The sequence below is a fragment of the Hemiscyllium ocellatum genome, chromosome 30 (assembly GCF_020745735.1).
Source record: "Hemiscyllium ocellatum isolate sHemOce1 chromosome 30, sHemOce1.pat.X.cur, whole genome shotgun sequence".
Lineage (NCBI taxonomy): Eukaryota > Metazoa > Chordata > Chondrichthyes > Orectolobiformes > Hemiscylliidae > Hemiscyllium > Hemiscyllium ocellatum.
In genome coordinates, this window is record NC_083430.1 from 19,910,211 (window position 1) to 19,933,602 (window position 23,392).

General features: G+C 38.6%; 1 protein-coding gene across 1 annotated transcript in view; it reads left to right on the forward strand.

Annotated features, from left to right (window-relative positions):
- The window catches only part of csmd2 (CUB and Sushi multiple domains 2), a 605,906-nt gene that overhangs the window by 30,480 nt on the left and 552,034 nt on the right, over window positions 1–23,392 (forward strand). The window contains exons 2-3 of the mRNA XM_060847269.1: window positions 15,841–15,915; window positions 23,067–23,154. Of these exons, the coding sequence (XP_060703252.1) occupies window positions 15,841–15,915; window positions 23,067–23,154 (163 nt within the window). The remainder of the gene's footprint in view (window positions 1–15,840; window positions 15,916–23,066; window positions 23,155–23,392) is intronic.

The following is a 23,392-nucleotide window of genomic DNA, read 5'->3' on the forward strand; positions in this document are numbered from 1 at the left end:
ATTTTTGACTTAGATTCCTCCTTCTTTGCCATGGGCCCAATGAAATTTGCAGTCTCCACTACAAATTGCATTTCCCATTGCAACTGAGGCTCAACCAGATTGTTCACAAACTTGCTGCTATAATTGAGTCCAAGCTGAGCTTTTGACAAAATGTTTGTATGATTTTTAACATGGTATTATCCACCTCCATAAAATAACTACCTCCATTCCTGCCTCAGTTCATCAACTGCTTAATCATTCATCCATTCCCCTTGCTACCCCTCAACTTTGTTCCAACACAGTTCTGGTTCATCTCACACATCTTACATTCCTTAAACTTGAGGCCTCCAAAACTTTTTTTTTGCATATGTACAAATTTGCACCAAGTTCTGTTTAGCTATCACCTTTGTGTTCTTTGGTCTACATTGACTCTCAGTTTAACAACATGTGATTTAAGAATTCTTTATAATTTTGAATCCTTGTGCGGTCCCACCAATGTCTACCTCCACCTGACCAACCTCAGCGTTAATGGTTTCGCAATTGACAGCACTGCCTCCAGCTTTCAAGGTCTTAAACTCTGTAGGTCCCTCCATAAAATCTAAGCTCTTCTATTTTAAATTTTTACTCAAAAAATATATCTCCTCATGTGGCTTGATTACCAATTTGTTTTCTTTAAATTCCTTTGAAAAGTCTTGAGAAGCTTTATCACTTTAAAGGTGTTGTGTAAATGTGAGTTATTTCTCAATTCGCTTCCTACCAACTTAGGTTATGTTTTCTTTACTATAAATGTTTATTTTAAACATAGCTTTGATACAAGCTTAAACAGCCATTTAACACTACTTAAGATCACTGAGTTTCAAGATTCATGTGTAATATGTTGTCCTGAGAGCAGAGAAGGTTGGGAGGGGATATGAGTGAGATGTCTAAAATTATGAGGGGCACAGAGAGAGGAGACAAGAAGGACCTTTTCCCCTTGCTGGAGGGATCAATGGCTTGGAGCACAGATTTAAGGTAAAGAGCAGAAGGTTTAGTGGAGATGTGAGGAGAATCATTTTCACTCAGGGAGTGGTATGAATCTGGAAGTCACTACCTATAAGAGAGTGAGAAACAGAAACCCTCATATAATTTAAGAAGTATTCAGTTGTACATTTGCGATACTAAGATATACAAAGCTATGAACCAAATGCTGGAAAATGAGATTAGAATAATGTGCTGTTTGTTTATGACCATCACAGATGTGATGGGATCAAGGATCTTTTTCTGTTCTGTAGATCTGTGTGCACACAGTGACTAAACTTAAGTCCAAAGTGATCACTAACGTCAATTAATTCAGTTGCTATAAATCACTTACATCGCCGGCTGTATGGGAGAAATCACTTTGAGATTTGTTCATTGGATACAAGGGTGTGCTGACATTTTGAAAATGTTATTTATTATTGTCATTGCTGTTGGTGTGGTTGAACTTTGGACGTACCAATTTGGAATGCAAAGGCCAGGAGACATATGAGATTATAAACAACAGGAGTATGAGATGAAGTGCAAAAGTTTACTCTCGGATTTAAAAACACTCTGTCACATCATAGTTTTCCTTTCACTGACTGTAGTCTTTGAAGCAACTTGTAAGAGAAGTTCAGAAAAATACTAGGCAATTAGAAGCCTTGTTCCAATAATCCAGATTCCAGTTACTCTGTCCCAAAAGATAGCCTGAGCTAATAAGCTAAACATGACCTATAGTCCACTTTACCACCTCATAACATGCCATAATATATAAATTATATATCCCAGAAACAATGCAAATACTTAATGGAATATTTTGGGGTGGGGTGGGATGTAGGGAATACAGAAAATATCAAGGAAGGGACAAAAAGGAGATCAGAAAGCAGAAAAATGCAACAAAATTATAAACATGTTGAAAATTACAGTAAGCATGAAAAGTGATGAACAAGGCATTAAATTGTATGCACATCAATGTCTATAGTGCAACTGATCAGGTCAATGAATGATTGCTACATGAGACTATGATGTGATTATGTTAGCAGCTGCTTGGCTCTAACTAATCTAGGAATGTGTTAGCTTCAAAGCTTAATTTTGTTCTTTTGAATGAGTGCCAGAAATTTTCTATAATGTCAAAATGGCTGTTTTAGTATACCAGTGTGCATGGATCTTCACGTCCTGATGTTCCATGAAGCAGCATTAATGTCTGCTGTGACACGAAGGATCACAGACAAATGTTAATGATCTAATCCACTTTGGTTATAACCAAGTGGAACAAATTCAACATCCTGCCTCTGTGTGGACCGGCTATAAGAAGGAAAAAGAAATCATCATAACCAAATGGCTTGAACATGTGAAACGGATTCCTCGGTTAGTGGGCGGCACGGTGGCACAGTGGTTAGCACTGCTGCCTCACAGCGCCGGAGACCCGGGTTCAATTCCCAACTCATGCGACTGACTGTGTGGAGTTTGCACATTCTCCCCGTGTCTGCGTGGGTTTCCTCCCACAGTCCAAAGATGTGCAGGTCAGGTGGATTGGCCATGCTAAATTGCCCGTAGTGTTAGGTAAAGGGGTAAATGTAGGGGAATGAGTGGGTTGCGGGTCAGTGTGGACTTGTTGGGCCGAAGGGCCTGTTTCTGCACAGTAAGTAATCTAATCTATGTTCTTTTCGTCCATTTAGAGATGGGCCAAACCTATTGGGAAATATTATTTACAAGTATAAACAAGTGTTGTTACTCAGATCTTGCTGAAAATGTGTTGCTGGTTAAAGCGCAGCAGGTCAGGCAGCATCCAAGGAACAGGAAATTCGACGAAAGCGCTTTTACCAGCAACACATTTTCAGCTCTGATCTCCAGCATCTGCAGACCTCAATTTTTACTCAGATCTTGCATCAAGGTATGTTGACCCATCTCCATATTAGTCACACAGATGTAGAGAAAAACTGAAAACCACCATGCAGGTTTGTCTATTGGCTTCACATCAACAAGGAGATAAATTGATTGATACAATCATGCAAATGTGTCAACCTTAATAGTCCAAGCAGCATAATTCCAGAAAAAGATAAGCCTCACAAAATTCTTTCTGAATCAATGTCAAAGATTGATCCACACTACTTCAAGACCAAGGCAAAGGCGACACATATCAGTGAAAGGTTACTCAACCAAAGTTTCATTGTTCAGCCAAATCAAGGATAGATCCAATACCAAAGTCATTGACACACCTACTGCTGTCATCAATGTGTTGGTGTTGGACACCAGATCATGTCATAAATAGTTTTCAGTAGATTCGCAAACCATTCCAAGACATACAACTTTACCTGCAACTCTTATGTCCAGTATACAAGTCTGTGCTTTCCTTCCATTTGGTATGTTTCTGACCCAACCAGACGGATGTGATTCCTTATTGGAATGAAGCGAGAGAGTGCTGCAGGAATAGGATTAATGAGCAATCACCTTGGCTTCACCAAGGTCAAAACTTATGAGTGTAAAACAATAACACCAACATTTGGAATTATTACTGAGAAAATGTGTTATAATCAAGGTTTATGCACAAAGCTGGAATAGAAGACATGTTTGAATTGCATATGATAGTCTGTTGGTAATTCATGATGGTGAACGCAATCCAGTTACATTGTCCATTTGCCAAACTATTACCTCGAGCTGTAAAGATGTGTGTGAGTGCATCTCTGTTATTTTTAACTCCTAATTATGTGCGTGATTCTTGTGTGCAAGAAGTCTTTTTTTTAGATTAGTTCCCCTACAGTGTGGAAACAGGCCCTTCAGCCCAACCAGTCCACACCGACCCTCCGGAGAGTAACCCACCCAGAGCCATTTCCCTCTGACTAATGCACCTTACACTATGGGCAATTTAGAATGGCCAATTCACCTGACCCGCACCTCTTTGGACTGTGGGAAGAAACCGGAGGAAACCCACACAGACATGGGGAGAATGTGCAAACTCCACAGACAATCACCTGAGGCTGGAAACGAGCCTGGGACCCTGGTGCTGTGAGGCAGCAGTGCTAACCACTGTGCTATTTGTTGAAAGAAAAACTGATGGGGGGTGGGAGCAGGAAATGTTGTGCTATTGCATGTATCTATGATCAGCCAAGCATGTACATTTATGACATTAAGTGGGGACTTTAGTTCACCACATAATATTCTTGTATAAAGCCCTCAATCCATCTTGAATAGTTGTGACTGCATTTAGTAACTTATCAGGAAAGTCAGTCAACCAGCTTGAGCCCAAACAAGACCAATGCCTATGATAGAGTTCAAATGTATTTCGTTATTCTATGAATAAACTTTGATACTTGCTCTCATTAAGAATCCAGTTTCAATGTTCAAGGTACCAGGGTTAACATCAGGACTTTCAAAAATGCGTCGTGGTGGCAGCTAACATATGGGCCAGCTGGTGGAAAGCCCATGTCACCTCTCTGAGGGTAACAGATGCCATTTAATAACAGTCAAGCACTTATATGATCAGTGTTGGGCATCTCATGAACCAAAGGCCCCATTGGGAATCCACCCCAAAAGCTGTGTGAGCAAACAGATAGCTGTACCAGCATGAGCTAATAATTCCAGATAAATGTTTACAACAATCCAAAAGTTTCAGAGTTATTGTGACGGTAATTAACTTTTTATAACAGATTTATTTATATCAATGCAGCCAAGCCTGAAATGAAGAATTTTCAGAAGAGTAGCATAGAAACACAATATATTATAACTGGGATGATTTCTAAACTTTTCAATGTGCAGAAATGATGGAATTCACATACACAATCTTCAAGGAGGTAGGGCAATTTGACAAGTAATATAGATAATTTTAACAACTTATCAAAGCAGGGGGATAATTGTAGCAATTGAATTGAATTGAATTGAATTTATTGTCACGTGTACCAAGGCACAGTGAAAGCTTTGTCTTGCGAGCAATACAGGCAGATCACAGAGTTAAGTAGCATGGATAAGTAAATAATAGGGCAACAGCAGCAAACAAAAAAAACACAGGTACAGGCGAATGTTAACAGAGGAGCTTCAAACCTGTGAGTTTAGATAAAACATAGTTATTAGTAATTATTAAAAGTATGCTATTAAGTTAGAAGAGTTTAAAATTATGGTAGGAAATTGGAAAATTAGATCTGCATGCAGAAGCTCACAATGAATCAACCATATCCAGTGCCATCTTGCATCCTAGACTTCTTTATAAATCATTGCACATGGTTGCTGAAGTATTTTGAACAATTCTAAACAATACATTTCAGGGAAAGTGTAAATGCTATGGAAAGGATATAAAGAAGGTTTAACAAGGTGTTAGCAGGGATAATGGATCTCAGTTATCTGGACAGGTTGCAAACTTCAGCTTATTACCATTTGAAAAGAGAAGTTTCAAAGTCGACTACAGAGGTTCCCAAAGTGAGACGATTTGATGGATTAGATGGAGAAAAACATCTCTCAGGCAACTGGTCACAGATTCAAACCATTGACAAAATGTCAAGACAGAAGATAAGAGGAAACCTTTCCCTGAGACAAGTTGTGATTTGAAAATGTGGAGAAAGCTAATTCAGTAACTAATGTCCAAAATTATTTGGACTGATACTTAAGGACTGGGGACAGACAAGGTTAAGGACAAAATGTAACCATATGACACCAAAAACAAAAACCATCTTTCAAAACGCTAGCTCAGGTAAGGCAGAATAAATCACTTTCATTAATGCTAGGTACTTGCATCCATGTAGGTGTTTAGCTAAATGTCAGTCTGTACAAGATTTTGTCTTTTGGGTCAGGAAACAATGTTTGGTCAATAGAAGATCACAACCTTGCACAGTGTGGGTCATTCCGAAAAGCAAAATTGTTAATTAATTTATATTTTGCAGTCAGGGATAAGTCCCATCAAAAATAGGCCTCCAAATCCTAAAAACTGCTTCCGTGACTTGAACATGATTCTTCATCGAGGCTTGGCTGACTTCGATCTGTCTCATTCACGAAGCAGACAGATACGTTGATTTTGTTTTAAGACAACGTCAAAACACAATGAGGAAATAAGAGAGAGCAGAAACAAGTCAAAAATTGAATGTTGTGAAATAATTAGTCAGCTTTGCAAATATGATACCATGCAGGAAAATTCCCCTGATATACAATCACATTCTCTTTTGCAAGTTGTTAAAACAGATCTTTCAAAGATTTGAGAACAACCCATAGCTCTTTCAAGCCACTTAATGTAAATGGCATTGGGGACTGAGTTTCAATAAATGTCAAATTAGCATTCGAAATTCATTGTTATGAAGCCTGCAGACACGATTACTGTGTTGTATTCAAATTCTCTCTGGGTTCTCCTCCAGATTAGAAACTAATAAATATAATTTCAGAGGAGCTCTTTTAATCGAAAGTCTCGACCAAACAGCATCAGCTGAGACAATAATGGAAACTGTAACACAGTGCAGCAGGCTAATGTCTACTCAAAGTATCATTTGCAAGGGTGATCGTGCACTGTTCAAGAGGTGTGGTGTGTTTTTGCTCTAGGTGAGGGTTGTTCAGCAGGTGAGAGATGTCAGTTCAATGGAAAAGAAGATAATTTCCACTTTTGGGCTCAGTATTATTCAGTACTCTCATGCTGGTTTCACTACCACTGGATGTGGCACATTGCTTCCTTGTCTCAATTTACACATATCTCAACTCCAACTCAGTGGCCTTGTGGTATTGTCACTCCAGATTTCCAGGCTGTGGGGCATGGGTTCAAATCTCACCATGGCAAATGGTGAATTCAATAAAAACCTGGAAAAGCCAGCCTAATGGTGATCAATGTCAATTGTCATAAAAACAATCCAGTGTTTACACTTTTCAACCCTGATCTCCAGCATCTGCAGTCCTCACTTTCTCCCTGTCATAAAAAAAAACACCTGATTGATTGATTAAAATCCTTCAGGGAAGGAAATATCCTGTCCGAACCTGATCTGGCCTTCATATAATTCCAGACCCATAGCAACATAATCCATTCTGAATTGCCCTCTGGGCAATTAGGGATGAGCAACAACTGTTGGCTTAGCTAGACAGTATCCTCCGAACAAAAAAAAAGCAAGATATTTTCCATTTCAACCTTAGCTTGTTATCCTACGCATAAAACCTCAAACTGGTGCCTATTAGTACCTCAGATTATTCAGGTCTCTTACAATCTTTAGATGTATGAAACCTGCATTCACTCATTTCTGTGACAATATAATCATAACTGGAAGCTGAAGGAGTAATTACTGCTGTAATGCAGTACTATTCTTATAGGTTACCGTATAATCACTGTCGATAAACAAACATACATTGTGTTTTAAACAAACAGAAAGGTTACAGTTAATTGCTTGCTTTCACATTGGCTCGTTTCCAAAGTTAAACATTACAACTCGACCGATATTGAATGGTAATGTTAATTTTAAATACCTCTGGGAAGCGGCCACAAATGGGCTTCTGTTTATGCTGCTGTTATTCATGTATGCATCTCAAATATATACTCTGTCCCCTTTTATTTTGATCTAGTCAATTTGTTTCTAGTAATACTTTTGAAAGATAATAGAACTTAATGGAGAATGATTCATCAACATGCATTTCAGTTACATTGTTTGCTGTTCTTTAGCAAATGTTAATTTTGTTGAAAGTTTTGTTGAAAACAAACAAAGCCCAGAGGATTCATTTGGTTGTTTTTTTGCAGGACAATTTGTTGAATATCTGCAAATGTATTAGAAAAGATTAAGGAATGTTGACAACCAGTTACATCCAATACAAATTGAGTTGCCACAAACTTTTGTGCTAGTTTCAGAAACATTACATTGGAAGCAGAACTGATCCACAGACCTGATCACACTTATAGGCCAATTCCTTACTATTGTGAGGTTATATTGATAATGTCCATTTCTGGGGCCTCTGAAGAGGCTCCTGATATTAAATCATTTTATGTGCAAGGAATACTAATAGGCATGCTTCAGAAAGCAGTGTGTTCGAGAACTAACAAGAGTATAATCTTTGGAGACAGGGTTTATATCATACACTTCACAGTGAAAGAGTCCCTGGGTAACATGATTGAATGTTGTGATTCTGTTTGCCGAGCTGGGAATTTGTGTTGCAGACGTTTCGTCCTCTGTCTAGGTGACATCCTCAGTGCTTGGGACCCTCCTGTGAAACACTTCTGTGTTGTTTCCTCTGGCATTCCGGCAAACAGAACCACAATAACGAGCACCCAAGCTACCAATCTTCTCACAAACTTTGAACATGAGTGAATTTCATATTTAATTTGACGGAGGAAACAATGGGTCTAAAACTAATATTTTAAACCTAAATTCATATAAATATAAAAACAGTAAGATACTTTGCAGGCATTTAAAAATGAAAAAAGTAAATAAAATGGCAATTCATCCTCTAGAAAGAAATAATCTTCGGAGTTAATCTGAAGAAATAACGGTGAAGGCCTTGAACAGATTGGCCCAGGCTCTTACAAGGGTTTGAGTGATGTGGGCTATGATGATTGGCAGGGATTAATACTTGTTAACATCAGAACTCACCTCATTAATATTCAGACTCACAGTTGTTCTATCTCACTAAACAAGCTTGATATCAGGGAAGAAAGGAAATCAGAGCCGATACCTGGTCGATTTAGCTTGCTGCAAACCACCTCCATTTTGCTTGCCATCAAAGTGAAGCTCAGGGCAAATTACATATGCCTCAGCCAAACTCATTACTCCTCCATATTTGCTACTTGCAGCCAACATCTGTCAGCCTAACATGACCATCTTGTACTTCTCCTATTCACTGACGGTATGACCCCAAACTACACACTTGCATTACACACACACACCAGCTACTGACATTGAAAGGCTGCAGCAGAGCCACTTTACACACAGGGGCAAGCACTCAGCTCACACACGGGACTACGTTGTAGCTGAGGGACACTAGCTTGCAAGCTCAGCAGGCTCCCTGCTTGCTCACAACATTCCTGTATTGTCTTCCCATGTCATACCATGTCAATTAGTGCAGTCACAGAACAAGGCAGCTTATCTTGCTGCTAAGCAGTCCTCTGTATGGGGGTTGTACATGTTGCTGTATGGCAATGTGCTATGTTAATCTCATACCCGCTCCAGGTCTCAGCAGTGTTCTTACATGTTCAGCAACTCTTATGTATCCAACTCTGAGAGAAATAGTCGTATATGAAGTCCTTTGAGACAGCCATCAGTCAGGGGATCCCATCACAGTCTTTGACAAGATTGAATTCAATTTGCAAAAATTGGGATCAACTAGGCAACTGTGCCCCAAAGTTCTACCTGCAACTCTCTTTGGGTCTTCCTCTGTAGATCTTTTGAATTTTGTTTGTTATATCCAGTCGGGTTCATAATCCTGACAACAAAAATCATATGGCACTAAATACTACGTATTATCTTCTGCAGAGCTGATGTAAACAAAATCCAATTTCAACTTGTGCCTCTTTGCTGATCACCTAGACACTGGTGTCCTAGAGACAGGAGAACAACATTATTATATGGACAGTTAAAGAAACTTGAAAGCATCAAATGACAGACTTGAAAGACCATGTAGATAAATGTAGCACAAATAATGTGCTGTCAACAGAGGCATTCTGCAATTTCACAATGCTATTACAAGCCTGTGACGTACTTTCAGTTTGAAAAATAATTGATTTGTTCTCATCACAAACTTGCCATTTGTACTGTCAGTTGAAAGTCAGATACCATTTCCTGTTTCTATATCTCTGATTATCCTTGCTGTCAATCACCACAAGTGAAAATGATCCAATTATGAGACTGGCTCTAAAGTTAGTTTTGAGGAATCTGAATCAAACAATGAATGAAACTTATTGACTTTACATGGACTTCAAAATGGCCAGCTGTTCCCAAGTCAAAGTGAGAGAAAAAACATAAGAATGAGAAGACAGACTGACAGAAAGGAATGGAAGAGGGAGAATGGTATTGTGTTCTGTTTTTGTAGAAATCCATCCCCTGTTCAACAAAAGACTGACAGTGTGAAATGCTTGATTTCTGAAATGGTTAGAGATCTGCCAGTTCTAAATTGCAAGTGAGAAGAGGCTTCAGTTTATTCATTCAAAGCCAACTGAGGAAACCTCAAGATATTTTGGATATCTGAGAGTGCCTGACCTGTACCTGTGATGGTGGAAAGCTCTTTTGATCTTTATCTTACGAGTGAATTTCCTGCACATCTCCTTCCCCGTTTCCCATCTGGTAGATATTAGCTCAGTATATATGGTAACATCCTTCATTTTATTCTGTTGTGACAGTACCATTGAACTCCATCAGATGAGAAGAGACTGTGATGTTTTTTAAACAAAGAAAAACTCTTGGAATCATTTCTTCTGCTATTGTGTGTTTGCCTTGGGTTAGCACCTTACATCCACCCTTCATCGATTTATTTTGACAATCCTCCAAACTCCATTTTTATGCATTGCATCCCATCTAAAACTAATCTCGAACCTTTCAATCCTGTTCTCCCTGCCTTTTCAAAGTCAAATTTAGAGGCTTTCATCCCCAATACGCAATAGCATAGTGGCTCCAGTGGTTAGCACTGCTATCTCACAGAGCCAGGGACCCGGGTTTGATTCCAGCCTTGGGAAACTGTCTGTGTGGAGTTTGCACATTCTCTATCTGTCTGTGTGGGTTTCCTCCAGGTGCTCTGGATTCCTCCCACATTCCAAAACATGTGCAGGTTAGGTGAATTGGCCATGCTAAATTACCCGTAGTGTTAGGTGCATTAGTCAGGGGTAAATAAAGGGAAATGAGTCTGGGTGGGAGGGCCAGTGTGGACTTGTTGGGCCAAAGGGCCTATTTCCACACTGTAGGGAATCTAATCTAAAAATTCAGAACATTGGTTCTTCTTTACACATCTCTCAATACACTTGATTTATCTCACCACTTCCTTTAACTTTTTCAGAATGGACCGATCATCATCTAACTACAATTGTTAATTACTCCTCCTTCCTGCACCCTAGCTTTGGTGGTAGACCTTTCATCTCTTCTTGTGTAACACTCTGGTCCTTTCTGCCTAAGTATCTTTGCTTGGTCATCTCTCTTTTTCTCTCTCTCTCTTCATCTATGTCCTCAAGTTTTTGGATCAGAGTGGTGCTGGAAAAGCACAGCAGGTCAGGCAGCATCTGAGGAGGAGGAAAATCAATGTTTCGTGCAAAAGCCCTTCATCTGGAATGTCCTCATCTATGTTCTCAAGTCTATCTTTTGATTTCATTGTTCGCACTGCTCTAATCATATCTGACTGATTTTCTCCTCTCATCTTTTCTTAGTTTTGTTTGGTGTCTGAAAACTGCTTATACCTATATTTTCTTTTCAGCTTACTTTAAGGAAGACTTAGATCCATCTAACAACTTAAACAACCCTGAGAGTATAATTAATTTCCTTTTAATGTGTTGTCATTGTTGGTAAAAGGACAATGGTTGTTCTTTTAGTCATGGACAGAATTAGTAATCAAGATAGAATAAATGAGTTATCCTTCAATGTGTCCAAGTCCAGAAGCCAGATAGTTATTTACCCTGACATAGTATACTGGTAGTATGCATCACAAAGTAGTCTCCTAAATTGTCTTTGATCAGTTGTACGCATAAATAACTCACTCCTGTCCCTCACCGAAACAAAACATTCTTTTCAGCTTCTGTGTAGAGACTAAAACAGAATGAATACTTTGGCTTTGAAGCATAGACTATGATAAAAAGTTAATTATTCAGTGGTCTTTCATCTGCATCATTTATTCAAGATTCGGGCAGCGTTTCTGCTCCTTCAGTTTGATTCATGTATGAGCTATTAAAGGCTGCATTAAATTAACTTATACAATTTTTGTCAAATTAAAATAAATCATATAAATTATAGAAACTGAGAGAGCTTTGAAAAATTCATGATTTCAGTACTGTCACATGCCAAATCTGTAAATCCTTCAGTAGTTTGATTTAAAGCTTATTATCTACAATCAGGCAACTGCAGTGAAGACATTGCAGACACTTGGCAGATTATAGTTCTTCACTTGCAACAACATAAAAGAAAGCCCAGAAACTTCTACCCCCGCCCCCAAAATATATTTAACTGTTCATAAAGAAACACAAGACTATCCTGTTGTTTAAAATAATTGTACTCTGACATCTGTCCGTTGTTTAAAGAGGGAAAAGAAGTACTAGCCTGCTCGCAAATGTGTTTCTATATTTTATGGAATTTCTTAAGAGCGCTGAATACAGGAATGAGATTAAAACCAAACACATTGTATTTAAAATGCAATACCATATGCACATATGTGTGGAAAAGACATGTTTCTTTGGTTTCACACTAGGGCTTTACTAAGTAAAGGAATGAGTCACTCAAAGGCATCATTTCCTTCATTTACTAATGTTAGTTAATTAAATCAAAAGCCAGGGTGTGAAATAAGAACTCTTGTGACAAATCTATGGTGTTAAGAGATGTGTTGTGTCCTTTTTGAATGAAGAAAGTTTGATACAGAGGTGCTAATTGGTCTGCTCAAGCCATTGAAATAAACAGGTTGTGAATCCTTGTTTTTTTAAAAAATTGGAATAATAGAAGCAGCCTGAATGGGTGGTGGTAAGCTCCCACAGAAACTAAATTTTTAGGTTTGATCACTGGGATCTTTAAGCTGGATGTGGAAGCTGTCATTCCTCTCTCTGTTAGAGCTAAACATTGGAAATTCTCTTCCTGATGCTAGAATTGCTTGTGAGATTATCTATTTTATTGCATTTGCCTTTGCCAAGGGATGTTACTCTATTGGAACAGTTAACGTTGAGTTATTAAATAATCTATTATTCTGTTAAGTTTTCCAGCAGAGTTGTTATTCCAATTCTTTCTATTGTTGTATTTTAACTATAGTGTACAAATTGAGTGTGGTAATTTGAGTTTGGTAATTTCAAGGCTGATTATTTGACCAATTGAATTACATTTTAAATGCAATGCATGGCACTTGAGTTTAAAATAAGAAAAAGTTAGAGTCTTGGCTATTTTCTTCATAAATTTTAAGGGGACTTGGTCTATTCCATAACACTCTATCACTTGTTTTTTTCTAACATTATTGAGCATGAAAATATTCAAACATTATGAGGTTTAACAGCAAGTTGGATGCACAGGTTTACCTGACCAGTTTGTTTTCCAATGAAACCCTGTTGTGAAGTAAACATTTGTTTATACGTCATATTTTTAATGGTGATGACATATGTAATTATATTTGAATGGTTTATGATTTTTTGCATTAAAGTGAGAAATATCTCCAGTTTAATCATATAGATAATTGTTTGGCCGGTTACCACTTCACTGCACAAGTGAAATGGGAAGTTGCAAACTAATAATGTGATAGCAAATTAAGGCCAATGAAGAGAAAAATAATGTTACCAAGAGTTTCAGCAACTGGCAATCTGGACGTAGATTGCTAAAAGAAATTTTTCAATAGATCACCTTGGAAAATATTCCTCACAGAGTCAAAATTCTCAAACTTCATTTCTAAAAGGACACTGGGTACATTTATGTCATATGGACTGGTTCAAGAAGATCGGGCTTGCAAATATATTCTCAAGGAGACCAAGGAATGGACAGTATGTACTGGCTCTGTCAGTGATGCAAGCATCCAATGAATGAACGCAATACTTTCTAGTCACTCGCTTGCTTATCTGTAAATGTAAAATCTGCCAATGAATTTTAACAGTACTGCAAAGTGTTTCTTTAATTCTTTGCATTAAAATACTCTTTTGATATAATAGTATGTCAACTTATTACCACTGCAAATAGATTTATCACAAGTGACTCTTTTTATGTAGAAATAAAGCATATTATTTACCAGCTTAAATGGTGTATAAAATTCAATTTCTAATAAAAAAATTTAAAGAAAATTGTCTAGTGACTAAAAGCTCAGTTCATTAACAAGCCATACTGATTGTTGACAAACCAGTGAAACATAATCCACACTATTTAACAATGCCCCATTCAGACACCATAAAAATAGTATAATATAACATAAATTATAAAACAGTGTAAAAACATGGTCCTTGAATGTGAACAGTTTAATAGGACTGTTGCTGATTCTTCCTACTCAGTCTACCTTTACCTGCTACACAACAAAATTATTTTGCTAAAGCGTTTTTAAGCATGTTCAGATCTTGAAAATGCAATAGCTCCTTTAAATGACGAGATTCATTTTGAGTTTTTTAAAATAAATTTCTGGTTACATTTCTGCATGAGCCTTTGGATTAATTGAATTTTGTATATGCAATGTTGGTACAGCAGAAGACAGATCTCAGAGTTAACATCATCTTCAGCTAAGCCACATCAACGAGTGCATGAAGAAAATCTACTATTTGGATCTGTGGTTTTCAGTGTTACCATGATCAGGCATTTTGCGCAAATATTTTGGATAGATTTACACCCAGAAATGTTGCTAACCGGTTCCAGCAATCTTTTGCTTTTTTTTAATTCATCAATACTTGACTGAATGTGATTAATGATATGATGTCACATTCCCTTTCCTGATTGTATTGGATTACAAATTGACTAACACCAGATGACACCAGCAGAAATAAAATAAACTCATTTCATTCAAATTAAAGAATTTTGAATAAGCATATAGTAAACAGATTCTCCATTTATAATTAAACTTTGCCCTTCAGATTCAGAACAATGTAAACATACTCTACTCTTGCTGTGTTAATTTTAAAGAGTGTTTATCAATCTAGATTGTGAAGATGTTCTCACTATCGCACTCTAATGTCTGTGCACTTGAAAAATGATGGCATCGCTCATGGCTATATATTTTAACAATATCATCCAGAAGTGCTTTGTTAGTTTTCACATAAAGACTAACAACACCCAGCTCCACCTTACTATCATCCCAATTGATTCTTCTGCTGTTGTTAAATTACCACACAACTTATTCACCATCTAGGACTGGATCTGCAGAAGCTTACTTCAGTTTAATACCGAGAAGATAAAGCCACCCATAGCTTCACTCTTCCTGGAAACTTTCTGAGATTAACCAGATTGTTTCCAACTTGAAGATTCGAGATGACCTCCTGACCATGTACCTTCACCATTACTGAGAAAGCCTATTTCCAATTCTAGAACATTGTCCTATCCACCTTATCCATGGTAATTTCTACTAAAATCCTCTTTTAAGTCTTTGATACAGTTAGACTTATCTATCCCAGTGCACTCCTGACTGGTCTCCCAATCTATACCCATCATAAACTTGAGGTGCTCCAAACTATTGTTGCTCCTACCTTACTTCCCACCGAGCGCTATTCACCCTCCATCCCTGCACTCACTCACCTTCATTTGGCTCCATTATCCATCACTTTGGGTTCAAAATTCTTGTTATTAATTTCAAATTCTATCATGGCCTCAACACTGCCCATCCCATCCTATTTTAATAACCTGCCCTAGTCCGACACCTTCCACGTTAGTTTTAACTCAGATATTTTTTTAAAAAAAATTCTTGTAATGCAAATTGTCTGCAAGGCCAGCATTTGTTGCCCATCAAACATTGGCTTTGAGAATGTTTTGGGGAGAGTCCCTGTGTGCTTTTGGCTGGTGAGGATCTAAGCTGTAGGATTTCTACCTTTCACCTCTCCAACTTTCTCCCTCACGTTTTCCATTAAGGTTCTTCTTAAGACCTACCACTTCAATAAGGGTGTTATGCATCTCTCCTTACTTGACCTGAAGTGATTCATGTCTAATTTAGTTCAATAACACTCCTACAAAAGGTGTAGAGATATTGTTTCATATTGTAGTTGCCATGTAAATAGAAGTCATTATTATGAAGTGCAAACAGTATATTTTGCTCGTGAATATCTCATGCAAATGTTCTTTTTTTTTGTAGTTAAAAAGTTGATTGAACTGAAGTCTCGAGGAGTAAAATTGCTACCCAGCAAAGATAATCAGAAGCCTTCAGTTTGTAAGTGACTCTGTTTTCTATGTTCAACAAACTAATTTATGAATATTTTGCTTTTTATGAAAAGTGTAATAGTGGGTGCAAAAATATGTGGGATGTTACTGACCAGCAGCACCAACATGAGCAAGAAAGCTCAGTGGATCCTGGCACTGAAGTGGTCACCCAGTTAGCCTTTTTCCAGATAATTTTCTGAGGCTGACAGTTATTGTAAACCACAATGCCATTTCAGAAACTGTGGTGCAGTAGAAACCTGGGGGCAGTGGGATGGCCAGTAACTTCTCAGGACAAGGCTTATGGTGAGAGGTGTGTCATAGAGTTGAGGAGCAATGTCACTGTCTTTCAGCAACCAGACCCTACTCTACATCCACACCCTAGATTATTTTTAAATTGAGACACATTGACGCCTCTGTCCAACTCATTGGGCAGGTCATTCCATTTCCTGGTTGGAAACCGTGTTCTCAATGGAGTTAATACCAGAAAATGGCACGAAGAGACCCCTCAACTGGTCATAGAATCCAAAGAGATGTGCAGCATGGAAACATACCCCTCGGTCTAGTTCATCTGCACCGATCAGATATCCTTAACAGTTCTTGTCCTATTTGCCAACATTTGGCACATATCCCTCTAAACTCTTCCTATTCATATACTCATCCAGATGTCTTTTAAATGTTGTCATTGTACTAGCCTCCACCACTTCCTCTGGCACCTCATTCCATACATGCACCACCATCTATGTGAAAAAGTTGCCCCTCAGGCCGTTATTTGATAACTCAAGGGGTCTCAACTTGGGGCAGGATGGGAATGTGATCTTGGAGGGGAAGATTTTGTCCTAAGTCTATGTGTTTTTTTTTCTCTCTTCAATAAATTTTCAATTTTGATTTTCTACTGTGTCTATTATGTGATGATGTCAAGTGAAATTTGATGCTTTTATTGAAAGGAAATATGGTCCAAATGGTTTTCCTCATCCATATTTAGTTGAGGTCTTTATTGAGGATACAGATGGGAATCCAGTCCCCTGAGAGCTGTTGTCTATTACTTTTATTGTCTTATTTATCCTCTATTAACATAATGTGTTCAGGTAATCTGTTAAATAACTTTTAAAAACTTTCTTGCTTTCCTGCTGTTTATGTCTGTCCTAATTCTACCACTTTGCTGAGTTACTTAGTTGCCCTCAGCAATTGTTTTCCTTATGTGCAACTCTACCTGGTTAAATCAGTTTCCAACAATATTTCCAAGGACGTGATCTTGAGGTCCAGTTGTAACCTATCTATTTTCTTAGCCTGTCTGATCATCATTTCATCTTTGTAATCTCTCTCTTGCTCTCTTGCTTTCCCTTCTCCCCTCTTCATTCCATTTTCACTGAGGATTTTTCAGTAATTTTGCTTCTCTGTATTTCTCTCTTTCATTTTTCTTTTCACATAATACTTAAGATGTCCAGTATCTCTGGTAACTCCAGCTGTGTCACTGAAAGATTTTGTTTTACTCCTTTGCTTTACATACTAATAGCCCCAAGTATAATCTGTCACTTAGTATAAACCTGTGCTAGATTCTGTTCTTTAGCATTGTAGGCCTGGATTGTTGCAGAATTAAGAGGACTCCTGTACCATTGAAAAATATGCAAGATAGGTTCAAGATTCCCACCCTTGTTCTCAGTACTAAATATTTTTGCCGGTGCATGTGTTCATTTGCACATAGCAACCCTGCACCCAATACGCCTGACTTTATTGGACCCATTACAGGAGTATGCATTTCATAGCACCTGGCAATCTCTATGAAATCAGCCTCACTTTTCCATTATATGTGGTCCATATCCTCCCAGGCAAACCACGAACCACTGTGAGCATGCTGGCTGCCATGGATGTCTTTAGGGGCCCACAGGCCTAACTCTATTCCATCACTGCCTCCACTGAAGTAAAGATGAGTTACGATGAGGAGGTGCCTGTGTTGGACTGGGATGGACAAAATTAAAAAACACACAACACCAGGTTACAGTCCAACAGGTTTATTTGGAAGCTCTAGCTTTTGGAGCACTGCTCCATCATCAGGTAGCTGCCCGTTCATCAGACTAGCTTGTCTATAACCTGGTGTTGTGTGATTTTTAACTTGAAAGATTAGTTGTAATATAGCCCTTTAAACTGAAGCAGAAATGTCAAGTCAAGAAATTTCTTAACTCAAGATTTCTTAAGATTTCCTGTCTTGGTCACAGAAATCCCATGTGCTTTAATAATGTTCAATTCCTTTTGAAGGTCAGCAGAGTCCTGACCAGTGACCCCATCAGCTGGTTGGTAGCATGACATTTGTGAGGGAACAAAATGTGAACAACCTTCTCTAGTTACCCCTGCTGTGTATGACCCAATTTTCCAAGAATAAGAAAAATATATTTTTGAAGTCCAATAGCCAACATATGTTAAAATTTATACAGAAAATATTACTTACTTTTCAAGGCTGGATTTTTTTTATCCTGCTTCACCTGCAGATCTTGCCCAGTTATTCTCTAACAAATTCATGAATCAAGAACAGTATAACGGGGCTGAAAGAACTTTTGACGAGGACTCATCTACTGAGGTGATACGGGCTGAGGTTAGAAACAGAATAGGAGAGGCCACACTGCTGGGAGTGTTTTGTAGGCCTCTGCAAAGTTCCAGGGATGTGGAGGAGCAAAAATGACAACTGGGTAGGAGTGAAAGGAACAGGGTGATCATTATGGGGTCTTTAACTTCCCCAACATTGACTGGAAATGCTATAGCTCTAGTACATCAGATGGATCAGTTTTTGTCCAATGTGTGCAGGAGGGTTTGTTGACACAATTTGTCGAAGGGCCGGCAAGAGGGGAGACCACTATGGATTTGGTACTTCGTAAGGATCAAGGCCAGGTGTTTGATTTAGTGGTAGATGAGCACTTTGGAGAGAGTGACCATCATTTAGTTATGTTTAGTTTAGGAGATTATTGTAGAGGAGAAGTCTGAGATATGGGCTATTAGACTAGAAAGGATTGACGTTAGTAAGGAGGAGGCGTTATCAATTCTAGAAGGTATGAAAGTAGATAAGTCCCCTGGGCTGGATGGGATTTATCTGAGGATTCTCTGGGAAGCTAAGAAGGAGATGACAGAGCCTTTGGCCTTGGTCTTTGAGTTATCATTGTCTACAGGTTTAGTACCAGAGGACTGGAGGATTACAAATGTTGTGTCCTTATTCAAGAAGGGCAGTAGGGAGACCCAGATATTATAGACCAGTGAGCCTTCCATCTGTTGTAGGAAAAGTTTTAGAAAGGATTATAAGAGATAGGATTTATAATCAGCTAGCAAGCAACAATTTGACTGGAGATCGTCAATATGGTTTCGTCTAGGGCAGGTCATGTCTCACAAACCTCATTGAGTTTTTTGAGAAGGTGGCCAAACATGTTGATAAGGGTAGTTGACGTGGCGTACATGGACTTCAATTCAAGCCTTTGATAATGTTCCACATGATAGGCTTTTGGAGAAAATGCAGAGGCATGGGTTGAGGGTGATTTAACAGTTTGGATTAGAAACTGGCTTTCCGTAAGAAGGCAGTGAGTGGTGGTTGATGGAAAATTTTCAGTCTGAAGTCCAATTACTAGTGGTGTGTCACAAGGATCTGTTTTCTGACCACTGCTGTTTGTCATTTTCATAAATGACTTGGATGCAGGCATAAGTGGATGGGTTAGTAAGTTTGCAGATGATACTAAAGTTGGTGGAGTGGTGGACGGTGTGGAAGAGTGTTGCAGGTTGCAGAGGGGCTTGGATAAACTGCAGAACTAGGCTGAGAGGTGGCAAATAGAGTTCATTGTAGATACATGTGAGGTGATTCACTTTGAGAAAAATAACAGGAAGGCAGAATATTGGGTTTATGGAAGGATTCTTGGTAGTGCAGAAGTACAGAGGGATCTTGGTGTCCATGTTCATAGATCCCTGAAGATTGACACCCAGGCTGATAGTGCTGTTAAGAAGGCATACAGTGTATTAGGTTTTATTGGTAGTGGGATTGAGTCCCAGAGCCGTGATGTCATGCTGCAACTGTACAAAAAATTTGTGCGGTCTCACTCGGAATATTTTGTATAGTTCTGGTCACCCCATGACAGGAAGGATGTGGAAGCATGGAAAGAGGAGATTTATGAGGATGTTGCATGGTTTGGAGGGAAAGTCTTATGAGGAAAGGCTGAGGGACTTTGGTCTGTTCTCATTGGAGAGAAGAAAGTCAAGGCAGAATTTAATAGAGACATACAAGATGATCAGAGAATTAGATAGTGTAAACAGTGAGAATCTTTTTCCTAGGATGATGACGTCAATATTTGTGAGGGAGCATAGCTGCAAATTCAGCCACATTAGGGGCATTTAAACAGTCCTTGGACAAACATATGGATGATGATGGGGGATGGGCTCACATTAGTTCACAGGTTGGTGCAACATCCAAGGCTGAAACACCTGTTCTGCACTGAATTGTTCTATGTTCTATGATAAAATGTTTGAAACTCGGGGCATAAAAATCATGACTATCCACTGACACTGTTGTCCCTTGTCCACTGTAATTAGATTAGATTACATACAGTGTGGAAACAGGCCCTTCGGCCCAACAAGTCCACACCGACCCGCCGAAGCGCAACCCACCCATACCCCAATATATACCCCTTACCTAACACTACGGGCAATTTAGCATGGCCAATTCACCTGACCCGCACATCTTTGGACTGTGGGAGGAAACCGGAGCACCCGGAGGAAACCCACGCAGACACGGGGAGAACGTGCAAACTCCACACAGTCAGTCGCCCGAGGCGGGAATTGAACCCAGGTCCCTGGCGCTGTGAGGCAGCAGTGCTAACCACTGTGCCACCGTGCCGCCCTTGCATGAGCTTGAGCGATGTGGCAATTTTAAATCAACATGTGTCAAAACTCATTTTCATGCCCTTCACCATTTGTCTATCAACAATCAACATGTGTTTGTATGATTTTCAGATTCCAGTGTAAATACATCAGCAGCTGTTCTTCTTGTACATTGCTGAGGTGGCATTTGGATTTTGTTGTTTTCTACAGTTTCCAGTTATGATTGCGTTCATTATTTTTCCCTTTATAAGTTGAGTTGGTTTACTTTTTGCAAAGCCAATGGGATTTTTATAATCTCCCTGTGTTTACATCGTTCCAGATTTTTAAATGGTGCACTGAAGTTAACGTTGTCCAAAGCTTTCACTGCTGAACATATTTTCTGAAAACTGTAGTTTGCAACTATGTTTGTGAAAACTGAATGTTGGAAGCTGCAATTTTGAAGGACATAGTTTTTTTTTAAACTTAATTATTAACACTCTACTTATCTGTGCCTTGTGTCTTTCTGCTGGTAGCATTGTTATTATTTAAAGTTCATATTTTACATTTAACTACATACAAGTGCAACATCACTCACTGTCTGGACAAGCTCAGTTGTATGACTATCCCACTTTACGATTCTGCAAAGCATTGGCTTGAAACATGAATTGAATACCCACAGAGTAATCATCTTTGTTTTGTTAAATGTTCAAAAATTGTCAGGCGCAGGCCAAGCTGTGACACCATCATGTGAGCATTATAATTCATATTTGCAAGCCACATTACCAGAGTGTGTTGTAGGTATAAATATAGACCTGTTGTTTTCTGCTTAGTACAACCTATACAATGTACAGTTGTTGACACGCACATATTAAACATGAAGCCAACCAGCTGTACAAATTAGGGGAATGTTAAAAATTGATTGTGAAGTCAGTTTTAGATTAGATTCCCTACAGTGTGGAAACAGGGCCTTCGCCCCAGCCAGTCCACACCGACCCTCCGAAGAGCAACCCACCCAGACCCATTTCTCTCTGATTAATGCATATAACACTATGGGCAATTCAGCACGGCCAATTCACCTGACCTGCACATCTTTGGACTGTGGGAGGAAACCCACGCAGACACAGGGAGAATGTGCAAATTCCACACAGTTGCCCGAGGCTGGAATTGAACCTGGGACCCTGGTGCTGTTGTTCAGCTTAAATTGTTCAGCTTTAATTCCATTTAATTGCTTTTATTTCAACTTAATAAAAGGCATTTTTTTTGTCCATCAGCTAATTCTTTTCTGGCATATTAAATAAATAAAAACAAATGCTGGAAAGACTCGGTAGGTCGTGCAGCAGCTGCAGAGAGTGAAGGAGTGTTCATGTTTATAGTTGATTATGTTTTGCAGACTGGTGTGCATGATACCCTGTATTTCACTTTCATCTCTGACTTCCTTATTTTCATGACATCAATCAGTTGTTGAAATCAAGTGACTTAATTATCTCTGGTAGTGTACAAGTGAGAGTGTGGAAAATGTAATTGTAAATGTATTTTAACCTTGCTGTCAGCACATCTACTTGACATGGATTAATGATGCTGTCAAAATTGTGCATGATGGAATATTACACAACCATGTGAAATTAAATTACTTTGAATCAATAGTATGACCAACAAGTTTGAGTGCCCATTAAGGAATTCTTCTGATTTTGCAAGCGCAAATTTAACATTAAAATTTTGGTTAATGTATTACATATTAACATATATTACTTGCACGTGAGAGATTCATATAGCAAGTAAAAGCAGAGTATTCTAATGAGAGAATCAATAGTAAAGTAAATGCATCAAGATTAAACAAGAAATGAGTCATTAGATTCCCTACACTATGGAAACAGGTCATTTGGCCCAACAAGTCCACACTAACCTTTCAAACAGTAACCCACCCCCGTAAATTTACCTCTGACTTAAACACCTAATACTATGGGCAATTTAGCACGGCCAATTCATCTGACCTGCACATCTTTGGACTGTGGGAGGAAACCAGAGCACCCTAAGGAAACCCACACAGACACAGGGAGAATGTCCACACAGACAGTGGCCCGAGGCAGGAATCAAACCCAGGTCCTTAGTGCTATGAGGCAGCAGTGCTAGCCACTGAGCCTCTGTGCCACTCCAAATCATCATTTGGTTCACCAGTTAAAATTAGACCGCCAAGCTGTTTTATTGCTGAAAGGGTTTATTTGTCATGATATCTTATTCATTAATCAATAGTTGTAGTTTGGAGGAATTGGAGGAAAGATAACTAAAAAAATTGGTGTTTGTAAAGATTTCACATAAATGTATCTATTTTCTTTATAGTGACTCAAGCAGGAACAGCACAGGGTTATAATATGTGCCCTGACCCAGGAGTTCCTGAATGGGGGAAAAGAACAGGCGTGGATTTCAGGTAAGAAGCACTTGGATCAGCAGGTTTAATTTGTGTGTGTATTTATCATTTAAAATATCTAAGTGATCTTTTAGAACTCTTTTTGAAGTTTGCTTCAAATGCAAATTCCTTTCATTTCAGTCAAGGTGTGAAGGATGCAAAAACAAGTAGAAAAGTAACATGTGAAAGATTATAGGTTGGATTTGTGAATGATTGATTCGTATTATTTCCACAACAATTTGATTTATATTTGATTTTA